This window comes from Aulonocara sp. 'chitande type north' Nkhata Bay, linkage group LG7, assembly GCF_057382095.1.
Source record: "Aulonocara sp. 'chitande type north' Nkhata Bay isolate Kocher_YH1m ecotype deep benthic linkage group LG7, A_spYH_male_GT1.1, whole genome shotgun sequence".
NCBI lineage: Eukaryota > Metazoa > Chordata > Actinopteri > Cichliformes > Cichlidae > Aulonocara > Aulonocara sp. 'chitande type north' Nkhata Bay.
The window spans coordinates 66,717,157-66,737,283 of NC_141350.1; the positions used below are offsets into that span (position 1 = coordinate 66,717,157).

The window sequence follows — 20,127 nt, forward strand, 5'->3', positions numbered from 1 at the left end:
TTGTATTGCGCTTTACTTGGTCCTAAGGACCCCAAAGCGCACAAACGCCTCCACCACGATAAGGTAGCAATTTGCAGAGGGGAGAAACAGGAACAAATGGGTTTTTTTTGTTTGTTTTATTTGTGACAGGGTATGTGTAAGAAAGTACTTAAATATAGAATTTAAATTTGTTGTTTTGCTAAGTTATCTGTTATGTGTAGACACAACACTGATTCGTTCCTTGAGTTTGGTGTCTTTTCTATGGTTGAATGATTCATAGGTCAGTGTTGATTGACTTAACAAACAAAAGCAAACATTTCTCTGAAAATTGTAAGCTACAAGGACTGGACTGAAAGAGCTCTTTAAAAAACTAAAGTCTGGCTCCTTGGAAGCAAAATATAAAGAAATCAGGAGTGACTCAAAGAGATTACACAGTACTGTAAAACTCTTATCTGTTAATCCCTTAATAACATTTTCTTGATTAAAGTCTAACTCATAAATTTAAGAGGTTTGGATGCTGTCAGCTCGGTGCACATTCCATCTGGAAAGTTTGTTTGTGAAAGTATTTTCATGAATTTGGTTTAGTCATTAGTTGTGGGTCAAAGGCAACAGGCTATAAACTCAGCTAAACTTTAATGGAGCTCTGGGGTTTTCAACATGTGTCTTATTACTTCTGACTATTCAACATGTAATCACATAACAGTCCTTATCATGTTTTTTAATCTAGTGATGATTTTAAATGATGCAGGCCGGCATTCTAGCAAATAAATATTGTGTTTAAAATATTTTACAACAAGATCAAACAAAAAATAAACCCTTAAAAATCAGGATCCGAAACAAGTACAGAAACAGTATCATATTGCCCACTAGAAGCAACTTATTAAGTCTGTATATGTATACTTGCTATACATACTTTAATAAAAATGATTCTTGATAAGAAACTTTGCATCCTTTATGTTTTGGTTCTTATGTCAGAGTCTGTGACAAAGTCAAAAGGAAGATTAAGAAATTTTAGCATTAATAACACACAATGGAGTACACACCACCGATACATATAAATGTTTTGTGAATCGGTATACTTCCATTAGGTGTGAAAAAAGCATTTGTAGTTCCAGCGAAACTACTGACATTGACCCTTTCAAGCACCACACTTGAAATAAATGAAAAGCCTTGTCACATTAACATCTGACCTTTGTCTTAGTGGAGAGATAACCAACAGTTACTAATGAGCTTTTGTATCTTGCTCAAGAAAACTGATAAGGAAATGTAAAATGAAGCTTCCAGTAGTTGGAGGACTTCCCCAAACTGGTTTCCAGCCTCTCAGTCTTGGTCAATTATTACCCTCTCTAACATATCACAGCCAAATAACTGCGGGGTCACAGTAGGAACCAGCAGGAGAGAAGAAAACAATGTACGACCGAAGGATGCTGACGAAGCTGAGCGAAGCACTGTGGAACTATCACAGCCTTCTCCTGATCATCCTCACGCCGCTGCTGCTGCTCCCTCTTCCTCTGGTCATCGGAACAAAGGTGCGTGCACAAATATGACGGGAACTGTATCCCCTCCATAACGGTTTAATTTAACTGAAATTGCACTGATCAGTGTTTTTAAGCAGCTCCTATCATTATTTGCATATTGTGAAATATGTTGCCACTGCTAGTTTTAATTGTATAGCACATAAACTTTATGATATGATCTCAGTAGGTTGTAGCTATTGTAGAGTTTTTGTGATGATCTGAACAGTCTCTGTGCTTTATTAAGTTTACGTTGGCTCTTTATTTGCTTTCCTATCAGCCAGTCATGGATTTGTACTTATACACCTTTTTCAACTCTAAGCACTACGAGATCTTTTACACTTTTTCCCGTCACTATAAATACGGCTAACAGACCCTTGTACTTAGTGCCATCTGACCCTTGATCCTTTTCAAAAACTTTCTGCATATAAAACTTTATATACTCATAAAATGAAAACACATAAAATGAAACCTCATGGTTAGTTTTTACAATTTCAGTTAACAAATGATTTGTCTGGGATTGCAAATAAAGCTCAATATCCGATTACAGAAAGTTTGACCTACATTGAAAATAGGTCAAAGGAAAGCCTTTGCAGTGCAAAAACAAAGCTTGCCAGTGGGATTTTGTTTTTCAGGCTATAATAAGATTTGATATATTTAGTTGGATTTAGTTAGTGGTCTCGAGACCACTTTTACGTGGTCTTGGTCTCGAATCCCTCAGTCTTGTCTTGGTCTCGCTGTCTCGGTCTTGCTGTCTCAGATCGACATAGTGGTCAGGAGATTTGGAGTCAACAGTATCCATGACACACAACGTAACATTCGATAATGTGTTATGCGCAAAAGCATCAGCTCTAAGAGCCGTGCTTAGAGAGTGCTTTGTGGTGAATCAGAAGAGTCGACTCCCATTGAGCGAGAGCCGCTCCTCAATGTCCTTTCGCTGCTCAGCTCTCACACAGTGGCTCAGCTATGCTCCAATCCCTCCATATTGTGGCCAATCATGTGCGAGGATATAGGATAATATCATTATGTGAAAAACAGAGAGGGTGAGAGACGTGACAGTCAAGTGGAGCGTGCGTCTGTCCTCTCAGTAAGTGAGTGAGACAGTAGACAGCGGTGAGGAGGGCTGTGCGAGTGCATCGCAAAAACACATAAATATGCCTGAGACCCGTAAACAAAGCAGCATCTGGCTGCAGTTTAAAGACTTTTTTGTCTCGGTCTCGTCTCGACTTTGTCTTGGTCTTCGTCTTGTATTGGTCTCGATACCCTCTGGTCTTGGTATTGTCTTGGTTTAGGCGGTCTTGACTACAAGTCTAATATTTAGTACAGATCAGAACAAGATTGTTTCAGGAGAACCTAGAATTCCATGAAAGTCCATGAAGCAGCAAATCAAGTGCACAGCATAAACTGACACAGAGCACATGAGAGAATAGCTGAGACAAAGCACAAGGGGGAGACGGCACTATTTTTTTAAAAATGGGGAGCATTCAGGTCGACACATCAGTGAGGAAAAGAGACATGTCTGCATGAGATCGATGCAATTATGGGTGAGGAAGTAACAATAAATATTAGACACAAACAACCACTAAAAACCAAACAAGGAAACTCCAACAGAAACGTAAACTCTGCATAAGGAAAGGACTCAAAGGAAAAGAATGTGAAGTGAAGGGAACTAATAACTTCCGATATGCAAAGTAACTGCAAGAATTCAAGACTGACAAGATCAACAGACAAGCTAATAATAATAAAAACGGGAAACATTATTGCACTATCAAGCAGAACTTGATAGTGTGACACCCAAAATGCTGGGCCCTGATTGTGAAGCCTGGTGGTGGAAATGTTCATGCAGATCCACAACTGGATGGTTCAAAAAAAGAAAAGAAAAAAGTAAAGATAATAGAAAGATAACCGCTGGAATGGAGGTTAAATTAGACAATGGTTCAGTCCAAATAACTAGCTAAAGGTGTTTGAAGGTAGCTGCTGAGTGACGAGAGAGACTCTGGCTTAGTGGACAAGCTGCTGCGTCTAATCTTTGCATTACATTTATATAAAAATGACCTTTAGCTATAATTACAGTCATCGATGTGTTTGTGTGTGTGTAATCGTTTTTTCCCTGTAGGAGGCAGAATGTGGCTTTGTGTTGCTGCTGATGGCAATATACTGGATAACAGAGGTGATTCCACTGTCCATGACCGCCATGCTCCCCGCCATCCTCTTCCCCCTGTGTGGTATCATGTCGTCCTCCAATGTGAGTCAATCAGAGTTACAGAGGACAAAATGTTCTTCGTCTTAAGGATTGTTATTCTTTATGAATGCACAGCAGCAGATGTGCTACTTGTGTCCCTGCATGTGGAAAAAGAAGCACTGACTTCAACATGAAATTTTTCTTTTTTTTCTTGACAAATAATAAAGAGCCCTGTTTTCCTAATTTCTTGCTCTGTATGATTTACAGCTCAGAACAATTGTTGGTACTGATCCAATTATTTAATATTTTCCAGTGCATCTGTGTGTTTTTTAAAGCTGTATTTTTAATTGGTTTATCTGTTACTTGTTAACTCCCTGTATAACATTTTCTTTGGCCACAAACTCAAATTTGAAAATGGGCTTAAATTTTAACTCCTCTTCCTCAATTACCCTGTAGATGCACTCTCTGTTCTAAAATCACCTTTCTCCTCTAGGTGGCAAAGGAGTATTTTAATAACTTCCACTTCCTGCTTGTGGGTGTTATCTGCCTCGCCACGTCCATCGAGAAGTGGGGCCTCCACCGCAGAGTCGCCCTGAGGCTCGTCACCTTGGTGGGGGTCAACCCTGCTTGGTGAGCATCTTCGTTCTCTGCTGTTGGATTCAAATTTTGTATTTCTTCGAGATTTAAGTGTGAAGGCTCCATTGTTGCTTTTTGAACACACCACTGTCTCCTTCAGGTTGTTGCTTGGCTTCATGTCCGGCTGTGCCTTCCTCTCAATGTGGGTCCAAAACACATCAGCTGTTACCATGGTGATGCCCATCGTAGATGCTGTTCTCAAACAGATTCTAAAGGCGAATGAAGAGGGATACTCTGGTGAAGACAACCCTACCCTGGAGCTGGACGGTACCTGCACAAACAGTATACTTTACTTTATAAAAGCACAAAATATAGTTAAAAGTGTGAGATAGCTGTGTGTCTTTGAGCTTACAGTAGGATGGAACTTGTGGCCCTGACTATAATCTGTCATTTTTTCAGAAATCAACAACTGTACTGCAAAAAATAAAGAAGCTCTGAGGTATGTAAAGCATGGGGATTCACTGCTGCCCTCTGGGTTCAGGGTGTTCTAAGTTTTTGTTTCTGATGTGCTTGAAGAGCAGTTGAATCCCTTATTCCTCTCTCAGTGACAGCACAGAGCCAGATGTCCCCACAGAAACCTTCACTTCTGTTCAAATACCAGCAGAGTCGCAGCCTGCAGCAGACGAGGTGCAAAAAAGCACCAAATAAACACAGAATAAAATTATTCTTTGATATTTTTCCAGTTCTGCATGTTCTGCTACTTCCGCTAAATCTGCTTCTCTCTGCATTTTGTCTTACAGGCTGCAGAAAACGTACCCACGGCCTCCCACAGGGACACAGGATGTCAACGGGGTCGGATGCTATGCAAAGCCATGTGCATCGGCATTGCCTACTCCTCCAACATCGGCGGCATCACCACGCTGCCCGGAACCTCTCCTAACCTCATATTCGCTGAGCACCTCAACCGGTGAGTGTCTTGTAAGTAGAATCTATCAATTCTCATTGGCTGCACTTTGAGAGTCACCATGGCAAGTCAGGACATCAAAGACATTACATTCATGCAAATGAATTGCAAGCTGTGTGGTCAAATGTTTGCTTATGCTGGAGGTACATCCCCTCTCTGTTGTAATGAAGTTTTACTCAGGATCATTATTCCAAAAAAGTAATGTTTTACTCTTATTACACAGAACACAGCTAAAATTAATCCAGTATGTTACTTAATTACTCCACAGAGAAAGTAACTTGTTTTCTCTACTCATTACTTTCAAGTTTCTCTGTAAAATTACTCTGAACATATTGTCTCATAATTACCATTTAACATCAGAAACCTCCAATTACAGCCCTACACACCAACACAAACCCTACCTAATGAAAACACACATACGATCTTTCTTTTAGTCTTCAGGAACATAAAGTCGATAAAAACCAGCCCAAAGAGACTTTAAAGTGATTCTACTTTAGAAACATGAACAGGCACAAATGAAGGCTTGCCGTTCATGTTTGGTTAATTCAGTCTGCTGCACAGCTAGAATGAACTAAATGATTGAAAGACTGCTGTAAAAAAAAAAAAAACAATGTTCTCCAAACACTGTCTTTACATTCAGCGTTTACCCAGACTGCAACAGCATCAACTTTGCCAACTGGCTCCTGTTGTGCCTGCCCATCAGTGTTATCATGCTGCTGATGACATGGTTGTGGCTGTATTGGATCTTCATTGGCTCAGAGTGAGTGTCAGCATACCATCTGCAGAGCCAATCACCTGCTATCAGTGCTATTCTATTCTGACTACTCTTTGTGCACACTCCATTATTTTTTCTCTTTTATCAGTTTCATCATCCTATTCTGATTTCTTTGCATTGATTAATTAGTGAAAGTATCATCACATCACATTTATGTCTTTATTGTTGTGAATATTTATTAGAGTTTTGACGATGATGAACCATTTGTTTTCATATTTATGCTTTTGTGCTTTGTTAATAATGCCATCAACAGAGACTACATAAAACAGTGTCATTCAACACGGCTGGTTTGCTCTCGAACTTTAAGTTCTTTAAAAAGGAACTAAAGAACATAAATGCTGTTTGACAGTTTTGTGGGCCTATTTAAAGCAACTTAAATGTGCAAGTTTTTTATTCTGAAGGTTTACTGTTAGCCAGTCCACCGCACACCTACAGGTAGCCATTGAAGCGGCTGGAAGATCAGCTAAGCTGTTAACTGCACTTTTAAAATACAGTGCATATACTGTAGTACCCTTTAAACAGAGCCAAAAACCACCCCCATAAAAACACTCGAAACCATCAATCCATGCATCCATCCATGCATCCACCCATCTTCTTCCAGTAATCCGGGGCGGGGTTGTGGGGGCAGCAACCTAAGCAGAGAAGCCCAGAATTCCCTCTGCCTGGCCACCAGCCCATCCATCACTCGTATCAGCAATCTCGTCCTTTCGGTCACAATCAACAGCTCGTGACCATAGGTGAGGGTAGAGACGTCGATCGACTGGTAAAATGAGAGCTTCGCTTTTAAACTCAGCTCTCTTCACCACGACAGACCGGTACAGCGTCCACATCACTGCAACCGCAGCACCAATCCATCTGTCGATCTTCCGCTTCCTTCTCTTGTCTCTTGTAAACGAGATCCAGAGATGTTTTCAGTCGAAGTCAGTAGCGTTCAATCCGCAATATACACAGTGCAGGTAGGCCACCGCTTTCCCCTCCTGAGTCACCTGACGGTGTGCTAGAATCTCTTTTTAGTCTTTTTCCATGGCCTCTCCAAACTCCTACCACACCTGACTTTTTGCTTCAGCCCCTGCCCAAGCCATGTTTCGCTTGGTCTGTCGGTACATATCAACTGCCTCCAAAGTCCCACAAGCTAAACAAGCCAGATTGGCCTCCTTCTTCAGCTTTGTGGATCCCTTCACCTCTGGTGCCCAACATTTGGTTTGGCAATGGAGGTGCTGAACATGGTCCAGTCAGCCTCAATGTCACCATTCTCCCTCGGAATGCCCTTGAAGCTCTGCCGGAGGTATGCGTAGACGATCTCACAAGCCTATGGCCTCTGCCAGGTGTTCCCAGCACAAATTCACTATACGTTTGGGTGCGCCAGGTCTGTCCAGCGTCCTCCCCCGCCACCTGATCCAACTCACCACCCGGTGGTGATCAGTTGACAGCTCAGCCCCTCTCTTTACCCAAGTGTCCAGAACAAATGGCCGCAGGTCTGGTGATACGATTGTAAAATCGATCACTGACTTGCAGACTAGGGTGTCCATGCATGTATGGACACTCTTATGTTCAAACAGGTCTCATTAACGTTGCCCACATGAGCGTTGAAGTCTCCCAGTAGGACAACGGAGTTCCCAGGTGGAGCACCTTCAAGCACCCCACCCAGGGACTCCAAGAAGGCTGGGTAGTCTGAACCGTCAGTCGGCACATAAGAGCAGACAACAGTCAGGACCTGTTCACTCACCCGAAGGCGCAGGGAAGAAACCCGCTCGTCTGCTGGGAGAAACCCCAAAGTACAGGCAGCAAGCCGAGGGGATCCTAGGATACCCACCGCAGCATGCACACCATGGGAGACCCTACCAGGGGAAAAGGTATCGATTTGCAGAGGGGACACTCCAAACTATCCTCCAAAAGTCTGCAATATTTTCCCAAAATGTGTTATTTGCATGTGGACTGTGGACTGGCAGACTGGGGTGGTGGTCCCCATCTTTAAGAAGGGGGACCGGAGGGTGTGTTCCAACTACAGGGGGATCACACTCCTCAGCCTCCCTGGGAAAGTCTATGCCAGGGTGCTGGAAAGGAGAGTTCGTCCGTTAGTCGAACCTCGGATACAGGAGGAACAATGTGGTTTTCGTCCTGGTCGCGGAACACTGGACCAGCTCTTTATCCTCTCCAGGATACTTGAGGGTGCATGGGAGTTTGCCCAACCAGTCTACATGTGTTTTGTGGACTTGGAGAAGGCATTCGACCGTGTCCCTCGGGGTGTCCTGTGGGAGGTGTTGCGGGAATATGGGGTGTCTGGCCCATTGCTACAGGCCATTCGATCCCTATACAACCGACAGGATTTCTAGGCGCAGCCAGGTGGCGGAGGGCTTTCGCTTTGGTGGCCTCAGAATCTCATCTCTGATTTTTGCAGATGATGTGGTTCTGATGGCTTCATCGGGTGAAGGCCTCCAGCTCGCACTGGAACGGTTCGCAGCCGAGTGTGAAGCAGCGGGAATGAGGATCAGCACCTCCAAATCTGAGGCCATGGTTCTCAGCCGGAAAAGGGTGGAGTGCCCACTCCGGGTCGGGGATGAGTTCCTGCCCCAAGTGGAGGAGTTCAAGTATCTCGGGGTCTTGTTCGCGAGTGATGGGAGAAGGGAGCCGGAGATCGACAGACGGATTGGGGCTGCAGCTGCAGTAATGCGGACGCTGCACCGGTCCGTCGTGGTGAAGAGGGAGCTGAGTGTAAAAGTGAAGCTCTCAATTTACCGGTCGATCTACGTCCCTACCCTCACCTATGGCCACGAGCTGTGGGTAGTGACCGAAAGAACGAGATCGCGGATACAAGCAGCGGAAATGAGCTTCCTCCGAAGGGTGGCTGGCCTCTCCCTTAGAGATAGGGTGAGAAGTTCGGCCATCCGGGAGGGGCTCAGAGTAGAGCAGCTGCTGCTCCACATCGAAAGGAGCCAGCTGAGGTGGTTCGGGCATCTGACAAGGATGCCCCCTGGGCGCCTCCTGGGTGAGGTGTTCCAGGCATGTCCCACCGGGAGGAGGCCCCGGGGCAGACCCAGGACACGCTGGAGAGATTATATCTCTCGGCTGGCCTGGGAACGCCTTGGTATTCCCCCGGATAAGCTGGAGGAGGTGGCTGGGGAGAGGGAGGTCTGGGCCTCTTTGCTTAGGCTGCTGCCCCCGCGACCCGGCCCCGGATAAAGCGGATGAAGATGGATGGATGGATGGTGTTATTTGCATTTGCAGTCATTGATATTTAAGAAATAAGGCAGTAGTCGGACTTCAGGAAATAACAGAGCAGATGACAGCAGGAAGAACAGAAAAAGGAAGAGCAGGGATGGAGGTGAATTTTAAAGCACTCTGCAGTTCTGTAGCAACTGTGGGTGTGGGGGGGGGGGGGGGGGGGGGGGAGTATCTTTAATAGTTCACTATATTAGATGTGGTCAAAGGTTGAACCATCAGCTGATGTTTGCTGCCAGTGAGATGAGATTGTAATATAATGTAAACATCAGAGGGTCCCAATGTGCAGGTCGTCCTTCTTCAGTAAACATTTGGAGATGGTGGGGAGGAACCTCCAATAAAACCAGGCCCGGCGAGGGGGCTTTTATTGTGACTGGTTAGGAGGGAGTAAGAGAGGAGAAGACAAAAATGGAGAATATGGACAGACAAACTCAAATACAAACTGCAGTACTCAGTGCATTGTGGGATGTTCCCCAGCAGCCTGAGCATAGAGCAACGTCATTTTAGGGTCACCTCTTTCCCAGTATCCGCTTACCTTTGCCAACAAATCATTGCTTGTAAATATATAGATCTAACAGAGCTGATTTTTCCACTACTCAACCAGCCTACTCCACCCAGGTTGATCAACAGCCGCGACAGCCCCATCGTCATGTGCTCACAGGGGGCGTTGCTTGACCTCTAAACCCATCTCAGCTTGCTACTCATCAAAGGTCTCCAACGTCAGGCTCCCATTGCAACCCCATGCCGTTTGCCCCTAACTTCTTTATCACTGCATTTCCATGCTCCGGCTGAAGTACAGTGACTACTTACTGGCCTGCACACTATGTTGCTGCTTGCCTTCTTCAGGTTTCTACGCTGTTCAGAATTGACCTCCTTATCGACAAAATTCCATCCGGATCTTTATCCCTGCTTAAGCAACCGCCGCCCAGTCTCCAAAAACTGCTTCATCTTCTTCTTCAGACAAAGCAAAACCAACCAATTGCGCAGCCGCTTTTTGATATTTTACTTTAAAATAAACTCACCTTTAAGCCCCTTTGAATTGCTGACCCATTACCTCTACCTCAGAAAATCCCAGCATAACTTACATTCAGACCTTCAGCTCATCATCGAATCCAGCCACATCCCAACCAGATCATAGTTTCTTTCACATTTTTGGCAAGTTTTATGGTGTCCAGGATTTCTCCTAATCTCTTCTTTGGCCATTCCTTCCACATTGGTACAGCAACTTATGCCTCCCGCAAAGGAATTACGGACCACTTAATCAAGCTCACGGTCCGATGGTCATCACAAGACTACCAGTTATACATTCGCAACAATCTCCAAGACCTTCACAATGTCCAATCTTCGCTTCTGCTTGGGGATGCCTTCTTTGGGGATCTGCCCCACCCAGGAGCTGCTGCCAGTCCCCTCCGAGGCCTTCCCCAAATCGCAGCATCAGTCCACGGTCTCTCATCCATCATCATTCATCGTAACTGAAGATGTGGTCCCAGCTAGTGAAAGTAAAATTCAGACCCACTAAGTATTTGAATAACTTGGTTATAATTTATATATTTTCATCCATCCATCCGCTTCCGCTTATCCTTTTCAGGGTCGCGGGGGGTGCTGGAGCCTATCCCAACTGTCATAGGGCGAGAGGCGGGGCACACCCTGGACAGGTCGCCAGTCTGTCGCAGGGCTAACACACAGAGACAGACAACCATTCGCACTCACATTCACTCCCGCATTCATACCTATGGGCAGTTTTTGCCTATCCCCACAAACTGCCCACGCAAACGCCCACACAGAAAGACCCCGGCCTGATGGTGGAATTAAACTCAGGACCTTCTTGCTGTGCGGCAATAGCGCTAACCACGCGCCACTGTGCTGACTATATAGTTTCACAACTATGTAAATATATAATTATTTTTTCATTGTCTATCTGTGCTTTTAACCAAACACAGTCAGTCATTAAATTCAGTGTGGGCACTTCCTCTTTCTCTCTCTCTCTCTCTCTCTCTCTCTCTCTCTCTCTTACGCAGCTTCAAGTTCCTGTGGCAGTGTCGGGGAGAGCAGTCTGAGAGAGAGAGGGCGGTGAAAAAGGTGCTGGAAGACGAGTACAAGAAGCTGGGAGCCATTCGGTGATCTCTCATTCGTTCATTTACACACTTGTTTATTCTTCAAAGTAATCAGCTTGATCATTTATTCATTCATGCGTGATCATTACTGCTGTCAGGCATTAATATGTCCATTTATCTATTCATCCATTCACTGACCTCAAATATTAGAAACAGGCAAATGAATGGTCATTCATTTTTGTATTCGGTGTTTTGAATAAAAAACAAACAAACATAAAAATTGAACTATATATGTATCGTCTAAAACACCTATATTAATACACATGGTAAAAATAATCAGAATATAAATGTTTACCCCATTTTTTAACCCCTTATTTGGAATTTTATTGGGACAACCTGCCTAATCCAGAATGACTAAGGGTCTCCAGAAGGTTGCCTGAAGCGTTCTTCTGTAGAAAAACCTTCACAGTTTTTGTTTGCTTTGTTGTGCAGACAGGTCATGATTTCTACAAAGAGACATTGCTTCTGCATTTTTCAGTCTTTTTCTTTTCGTTTTTGGGATTCATTCAGAATAAATGTATTTATTTATTTACTTGTTTTTTGGGTGCACTTTGAACATAACAAGGCAAGGGCCACCTGGTTTTATATTCATGAGAGGGAGACATTTATCTCACAAACTGACCAACTCAGGCCAAATGAGATGGATAAAGACATCTATAGCCTGGAGGTTTGGTGAACTCTCTCTCTGTCAGCACATATATAACTTACAATATAACTCTTTTAAAGAGCTATATTTTCATTCAGGAATTTATTTAATAATACAGAGGGTTTTACATTACCTTAGATTGCCATCATTCATTTACTTGTTGATCAGTTATTGACAGAAAGACATTCCTATGATAATTTATGCATTCACACATTCATTCGTTCCCTCTCTCCAGTTCTCAGGAGATCTTCACCGGGGTGGTTTTTGTGGTCATGGTTTTGTTGTGGTTGACCAGATCTCCAGGTTTTATACCCGGCTGGGCTTCCCTCTTCCCTCAGTGAGTCACAACCTTCTTTTATTTTCTTGGAAATTATTCAAACTTATTCCCAAGTACAAGGTGTGATCTTAAAGCCCTCGATTTTTTTCCCCATTAAAGCAACAACAACAACAAACCCATAGTTTAATTTTGTCCAGTGTCCTTCTACAGCGCTCCTGCTATAGATCGTTCTGTAGAGGTCACAATCTTACTATTTGTTCTGGATCTCTGCCACTGTGTCAACTCAAACTTGATCTTGAAATGGAGATATGGAAACTATAATGCCTGCAGGCAATAATATGCACCCTGAAAGTTTCCGCTGAATGTTCTCTTCAGGTGTTTCTGGAGAGTCGAGCTCCCCTCCAGGAGTCTGATGCTTGAAAATTAGTGCACAACCCCATGAATATCAAGAAAAAAAATCGTGGTTCACATGCACATTCGTGTATCTGAATGTGCTGCAGGCTCTCTCCTAAAACTGCTGTCTGTTCAACAGCCAGAACAGATTTCTCGGGAAGAAATAAACAGTAGTGCTGAAGCATCCAGAGAGGCATGTGGAGACAACCTTGAAGCAAATACTCTTAAATGTAGTATCATTTTGAAAAATTCCACCTCTTCCAAGAGCAACATGAGAAGTCGTACACTGTTAAAAATATGTATTGTTTCCTCTTTGTAATGCAAAGAACCAGAGTTACCAGCGGTTTCACGAAAGAACTTTTCTAATACAGAGAAGTTCATCTGGGAGTCACTTTCAGTAGAAACCAACAGACTTATTGTTGGTTTTGACCTTTCCAGGCAGTTTCTTGATAGAATGACAAATATCAGACCAGATTCTTTGGGAAACACATATATTTATGATTTTTCACAGCAGCATTGAACCATGACCCAGCTGATCACTTTTTCTGTTTTTCAGTAAATCCAACTACATCACAGATGCCACTGTGGCTCTGGTGCTGGGCGTCCTCCTCTTCATCGTACCTGCTCACGGACCCTCCAGAAAATATGGTAAATGTATGGAACGTGGCTTGTTGTTTACTCAGACGTTGAAGGCTAACACAAGTACTCAAAGAGCCCCAGAGCAGGAAATTAGCATAATTGGTTGAGTTTAAGTAGTGTAGATTTACTACTGTAGATAACTTTTGTTTTTCTTAATTCTTCTTAATACAGTTTTCCTACAATACATTATTCTCACTTCTTTGGTTATTGTGTCCTATGTATATCAAGCTTTTACATAAAAAAAATAAACTTTAAGCTGCACAGAAATGTGTGAATACCTAAAATCAGTAAAGTATTAACACTCATTTAAATCTCAGAGGTTCTGAACAGCTTGTCTGTTTTTCAGCATCTGTGCCATCAGTCCCAGTAAATGTTTTTCTCTCTCCATTCAGAGTCAATGATTTCCTGGAAAGAGTTTCAGGCCTCCATGCCGTGGCAAGTTGCCCTGATGGTCAGTGGAGGCTTTGCCCTCGCTAAAGGTGCAGAGGTATGCTGACATACAAATTACACTTCATTCAGAACAGTTTCCTCATACCGAACAAGAAGAAATTTGATGCAAACATTGTAAAGTTTTCACAGCTAACACAGAAAAACCTCAGGTCCAGATAAAAAACAGCTCTCTGGTGCAGATCATTGGGGATTACAACAACTTTAACCGGACTACTCCCCTGATTGTGTCAACATTGTTTTCAGTCAGTGCTCACGATCAGAAAGATTATAGTAAAACTTACTGAAAAGCATGAAATAAAAAAAGGATCAAGATTGTTTAGCTTAAAGTTAAACCATAAGTACACTCAAATAACATAGTTTTGAGTGCACTTCAATTATATCTCTGTCTATCTCTGTCTCTAGAGATAAACAGCGACAGATATAGAGATAGATAAAGATATAGGCCAACCGACTGTGGTTGTAAAAAGACTTCAGGACCTACAGAGGTCAGTGCAAACACCTTCTCTTTGAATTGCCCTCTGTATGCACTTTGCTGCTCAGTTTATGGGCTCAGTCACTCATTTAGACTCAAGCTGAACAAAAAAGTCTTTTTTGTGAATTTTGCCATGGTATGGCTAACTGTGCATTGTCCACTGACAATTTCTCTACAATTGAAATCATTAATTAACGAACAAATGGCTTCACAGTCAGACCAGCCTGTCCTCATTGCATCTGGTCATATGTCCACAAATGTCATGTCAAATCTTCAAAATGGGCCTTCAGAAACCAGTGGTTGATATAATGGCACCTAAAGCTGGTATAAAATCTGCTGTACACTTAACATGTGTGTTTGTTTGTGTGTGCAGGAGTCAGGTCTGTCTTTATGGCTGGCCAGGCTGATGACACCTCTGGGCGACCTCCCGGTCTTAGCCACAGTCACAGTGGCCTGCCTCCTTACCACCACACTGACAGAGGTGGCCAGCAACGCTGCCACCATCACCATCTTCCTCCCCATTCTCTCTCCTCTGGTTAGTTCAGTGTGTTATACTTTACAGATCCGCCAAAATGCTAAGAATTACTGTTCAATTTTGAGCTCAGTATTTTATTCTTGGGCTTTACTAGAGTACTTAAAATAATCATTATTTATCTTACACTGGGCTGTGGAGGAATCCCTCCGTTCATGGTCTGCTTGAAACAAACCGTTTAAATCCACTCCCTTTAACCCTACTTTCTTCTGATTAGCTTCTCCCGACAAATACAACACGCAAGGGATGAGCAGCAATTTTATACTCATGTTGAATTAATGAGCTCTTTAGAAATCAGCTGTGCACCACGGGTGCTGGTCTGGGCCTTTCCTGCGCGTTGTTCCCCGTTTCACCGTCAAATGCAGCACTAGAGCCAAATTAGTGAAAAATAACTCTGAAAAAATAAGTAAAACTGTGTGGTTTCAGCTTCCAGATGATTCATTTTCTTCAGAATCTGCTTTTTCATTTGTTGAGCCTAAATGCTATTTGATGCCTGTAAATTCTTTAACTTCCATAACATCAACTTAGCGTGAGGTCGGCCTCCAGTTCAAGCATTAATTTAAGTGCTCGAGTGCTAAGACTATGCAGAGACACGTCTTCAAGATTCCTCTCATGTCTCCTCAGTCCTGACCTCATCAGTGTTTTCAGTCTGATAAATTCAGCTTTTTTGAGGGAAACTGCTGTGACATCTGAGTTGTTCTGCTGTTTCAGTGTTTTGCTTTAGCTGCAGTTTGTACTGTTTATGAGCTTTAAGATTTTGTTTCAACATAAAACAGAGCATATGGAACTTACAACAAAAGAGACGACCACATCAAGGCTAACAACTCTTTTTACAGTTCTGTCTCAAGTCCTTCGGACCCCCCATAAGTAGGGAGGGGTTTCTCCAGGAAGTGTGCAGAACTTACTCATTTAGCTTTTCTTAGGACATTTAGTTCTCTGATCTCTGGGTTGGCTGAGAGATTCAACCCTCATCGTTGACCTCCAAAAGAAGATGGTGCCTCTGTCTGCTGGCCTTGAGCACGTTCCTCTGGTCAATTCAAACCACTCATTTGTATACTTGTGTTTTTTTGGTGGAGCACAATTCTTGAAATAAGAGTAGTCTGGATGTTCACAGGTGGTCCATCACAGAGTTTCACACCCGGGCAGTAAATCAAAGACATTACATTTGTGCAAAGTAATTGCATGTTGGCGCATGTTGGAGATATTTCCCCTCTTTGTTGTGATCAGTGTTAGGGTCATTACTAAAAAAAATGCACATATTAGAACACTTTTCGTAAAAGTAATGTAGTACATTAATTAATTACTAACAGGAGGAAGTAATTCATTACACGTTACTTTCTCGTTACTCCGTAAAAATGACCTGAAACACATCGTTTTTCATTAATTTCTTTTTTTTTTTAAATGCATTGTTCCTCTTGTGTTTTACTTTTCGCAATTACCATTTAACCATATAAACCTATATGCTACAGACACACGTAATATTTCCCTGAATTGCCACAATGACTCTGGTTTAAAAAAATACAAAAAGAACAGGTCCAAACGGAGGCAGTTTGTGAACATAGCATCCTGACCAAGTTAGAGGGGGGGATGTCAAGTTGGCAATGTCTATCTTTTCAACCAGTATCACTGCAAAGCATGCAATAGACACACCCGTCGACCATGTCCATCCCAAGCTTTGCATCTTCAAAGCGTGAAATGGACATGCATCCAAAAGGTACAGTAAGCTGCAGTACCAGCAGAGGGCGATATTTCAAATCAAATCAAATCAAATCAAATCAAATCACTTTTATTGTCACATCACATGTGCAGGTACATTGGTACAGCACATGTGAGTGAAATTCTTGTGTGCGAGCTTCACAAGCAACAGAGTTGTGCAAAATACAATAATGTAAACAAGCAAAATACAAGAATGGCTACATCTGAAACTAATAAATATATGTACAATATATAATAGTATATGCATTTCTGGATGTGTATACTAAATATTTTTCTACGTGTGTGTGTGTGTGTGTGTGTGTGTGTGTGTGTGTGTGTGTGTACACATATTTTACAAATTAAATAGAGTAAACAATAAATAGAATATATAAAATAAAATATACAGAGTTGAATATGTGCAAAACAGTGGCATTACTGTACAGTATGGAGTGCATAATGTTAAAGTTCCAGTAGTGAAGCTGAGGTGTCTATGACGTGTTCAGCAGTCTGATGGCCTGGTGGAAGAAGCTGTCTCTCAGTCTGCTGGTTCGGGACCGGATGCTGCAGAACCTCCTTCCTGATGGAAGTAGTCTGAACAGTTTATGGCTGGGGTGACTGGAGTCCTTGATGATCCTCCCCGCTTTCCTCAGGCACCGCTTCCTGTAGATGTCTTGGAGGGAGGGAAGCTCACCTCCAATTATCCGTTCAGAGCACCGCACTACTCGCTGGAGAGCTTTGCAGTTGTAGGCGGTGCTGTTGCCATACCAGGTGGTGATGCATCCAGTGAGGATGCTCTCAATGGCACAGTGATAGAAGGTCCTGAGGATGCGGGGGCTCATGCCGAATCTTTTCAGTCTCCTGAGAAAGAAGAGGCGCTGCTGCACCTTCTTCACTGTTTTGTTTGTGTGTACTGACCACGTAAGATCCTCAGCCAGATGTACTCCAAGGAACCGGAAGCTGCTCACTCTCCACAGCAGCGCCGTTGATGGTGATGGGGGTGTGTACTTCTCTGCACCTCCGGAAGTCCACTATCAACTCCTTTGTCTTTGCGACGTTGAGGGTGAGATGGTTGTCTTGACACCAGTGGGTCAGGGCGCTGACCTCCTCCCTGTAAGCCGTCTCATCACCGTTGGTGATAAGACCCACCACTGTAGTGTCGTCCGCAAACTTCACAATGATGTTGGAGCTGTTAGTGGCTGTGCAGTCGTAGGTGTAGAGTGAGTACAGGAGAGGGCTCAGTACACACCCCTGTGGAGCACCAGTGTTCAGTGTGACGGGGGATGAGGTGATGCTGCCCAGTCTGACCACCTGGCGTCTGTCAGACAGGAAGCTAAGGATCCAGCTGCAGAGGGAGCTGCTCAGTCCTAGATCCTGCAGTTTCCTGTCCAGCTTCGAGGGAACGATGGTATTGAATGCTGAGCTGTAATCTACAAACAGCATCCTCACATACGTGTCTCTCTTCTCCAGGTGTGACAGGGCAGTGTGTAGTGTCAGGGCTATGGCATCATCAGTGGACCTGTTGTGGCGGTATGCAAACTGTAGAGGGTCCAGTGAGTCGGGTAGTGCAGAGCAGATGAAGTCCCTGACCAGCTTCTCGAAGCATTTGCTTACGATGGGGGTCAGGGCTACAGGTCGCCAGTCGTTCAATGAGGAGATGGTGGAGGATTTGGGTACAGGGACGATGGTGGCCATTTTGAAGCAGGCTGGGACTACAGACAGAGAGAGGGAAAGGTTGAAGATGTGCGTGAACACTCCAGCCAGCTGAGCCGCGCATGACTTGAGGACGCGGCCGGGAATCCCGTCCGGACCAGTAGCTTTGCGTGCGTTCACCTTCCTGAAGCACCTTCACTTCAGGCCAACACGAACATAATCACAGGAACGCGTTTAAACAGACGTTACTAACACATTTACATGTAAATACATATTGCCCCCCCCCCCTCCCCCTTAATCCTTTGAATGAATGTTAATAAAAGTTTTTATAATAAAAACTAATTATTGTTATTTAATCTCACAAATGTGGGAAATATTTATGAGAGATTGTTCTCGCTTCAGGCCGAGGCCATACACGTCAACCCTTTGTACATCCTGATCCCCGCCACCCTGTGCACATCCTTCTCCTTCCTCCTGCCAGTGTCCAACCCACCAGGTGCTGTGGTGTATGGCTATGGACACTTTACCACCCTAGATATGGTGAGTTCTGTCACAAGAAAATAGAGGTTGCAACTAGAAATAACTCTTTCACTAAATGTATGCTGGCCATAATTCACAAGAAAAATCTGATCCTGTCTGCTGCAGGTTAAGGCGGGACTTGGCGTCAACACGATTGGAGTCCTCGCCGTCCTGCTGGCCATGGCAACTTGGGGAATTCCTTTGTTCTCGCTCGATACGTACCCCGACTGGGCACCGACCTTCAACTCCACGACGCCTTGATGAGCGGACTCCGGGCGTAGTTTTCAGTGGTCAGACTCTGAATCCTGAAAGAGACTCAAAAAAGGCTCCCGAGTTCGACGCTTAAGAAATAGATTAATGTGCTTTAACTAACCCAAAGCTGAATGGGTGTATTCATGTTTCTGTAGTGGTGTTACTGCTTCCTCTCCACCAACAGGTAAACATTTAGAAGCCCCTGTTTCGGTGCTGCAGTCGCGGTAAACCTGGTTGCCAACAAAAAACATTTAAAGAAGTCATGTTGTCAGCAAATCTAATGTGCAGACCCAGGCTAATAATCAGTTTATCTTACTACATCTTCTTTTTCTCTATCATAACACTCCACTGTTTTTCAAAAGTCAGGATGAGATATCCTCCTAAAAATCCCCCCAAATACTCCCAAACTGCAGTTTAGCAGAGAAGAGAATGACGTCTTTGCTGCCGTCCTGAGTCATTTTGCATTCAACAATAGACGCCCAGCCCTGAAAACCTTTGGATTTGCACTTCTTCATTGCACCTTTTGAAAGTTATTTACTATACTTTATAGGTAAATTAATATAAAAAAAATTTGCCAACTGAAGTTTGATGTCACGGAATGTTACTGGAATAAACAATCAGAGCAATTTGAGTTTTTCTATTTGTTACCATCATGCTGAGTGCTGCTGCAGGCAGGATGAGGACCTAAACGCAGGACTCGAAACAATAAGGTAAACTGAAGGAAGCAGCTTATTGCACTGTAGCAAAACCTTTACAAACACAGAAAAGAAAACCTGGACGGGGACCTAAAAGAAAACAGGGAGCTAGGAACAAGGGTAAACCAGAAACAAGTGGAAGAACACGGGGAACACAGCTGGGAGAGATCAAACATGACGAGACAGGGAATAAGCAAAACTGAATACCCTAAACGCAGGACAAGGAACTATCAAAATAAAACAGGAAACATGAGACGCGGGTTACACACTGGGGGCGCCCAAATTCATGGGCTGCATCCTCCCGAGGCCGCATTTGTAGGCCAATTACGTCACAGCGACGCAACGAAGGCTGTCCAAATTCGTAGACTCCTCCGAATGCGGCCGACAAATGCGTTCTCCTTTTCCCCAGATTCGAAGGACGGGTCAGGTGTATCCTTCGTGGCCCACCATATCCCAGGATTCATAGCACAGCCCAGCCAATTTCCGTTTCCATCAATGGCGGGAGCTACTTAGTTTTAATATTACTCTTATTATTCTTTCTGGGTCACAAAATAAACTTTAAGATATTTTTAGGCGAGAATGTA

At 43.6% G+C, this 20,127-nt stretch overlaps 1 protein-coding gene across 1 annotated transcript; it reads left to right on the forward strand.

Annotated features, from left to right (window-relative positions):
- The first annotated feature begins 3,569 nt into the window (after positions 1-3,569).
- On the forward strand, positions 3,570-19,438 carry LOC147326731 (solute carrier family 13 member 1-like). Its single transcript, XM_086302663.1, has 14 exons — positions 3,570-3,738; positions 4,169-4,305; positions 4,412-4,578; positions 4,711-4,750; positions 4,857-4,938; positions 5,052-5,218; positions 5,856-5,975; positions 11,228-11,326; positions 12,205-12,306; positions 13,196-13,287; positions 13,671-13,765; positions 14,574-14,735; positions 18,480-18,617; positions 18,723-19,438. The coding sequence occupies exons 1-14, from the start codon at positions 3,640-3,642 to the stop codon at positions 18,855-18,857; spliced, it is 1,635 nt and encodes a 544-aa protein (XP_086158789.1). The 5' UTR covers positions 3,570-3,639; the 3' UTR covers positions 18,858-19,438.
- The last annotated feature ends 689 nt before the right edge of the window (positions 19,439-20,127 follow it).

What these genes read in the sequence shown, in the direction of transcription:
- LOC147326731 (XM_086302663.1), top strand. Translation starts at nt 3,640, where the DNA reads ATGGCAATATACTGGATAACAGAGGTGATTCCACTGTCCATGACCGCC. An exon ending in CCCTCGCTAAAGGTGCAGAG is followed by an intron (nt 13,766 to 14,573) that starts GTATGCTGACAT and finishes TTGTGTGTGCAG; the next exon opens with GAGTCAGGTCTGTCTTTATG. An exon ending in ACTTTACCACCCTAGATATG is followed by an intron (nt 18,618 to 18,722) that starts GTGAGTTCTGTC and finishes TGTCTGCTGCAG; the next exon opens with GTTAAGGCGGGACTTGGCGT.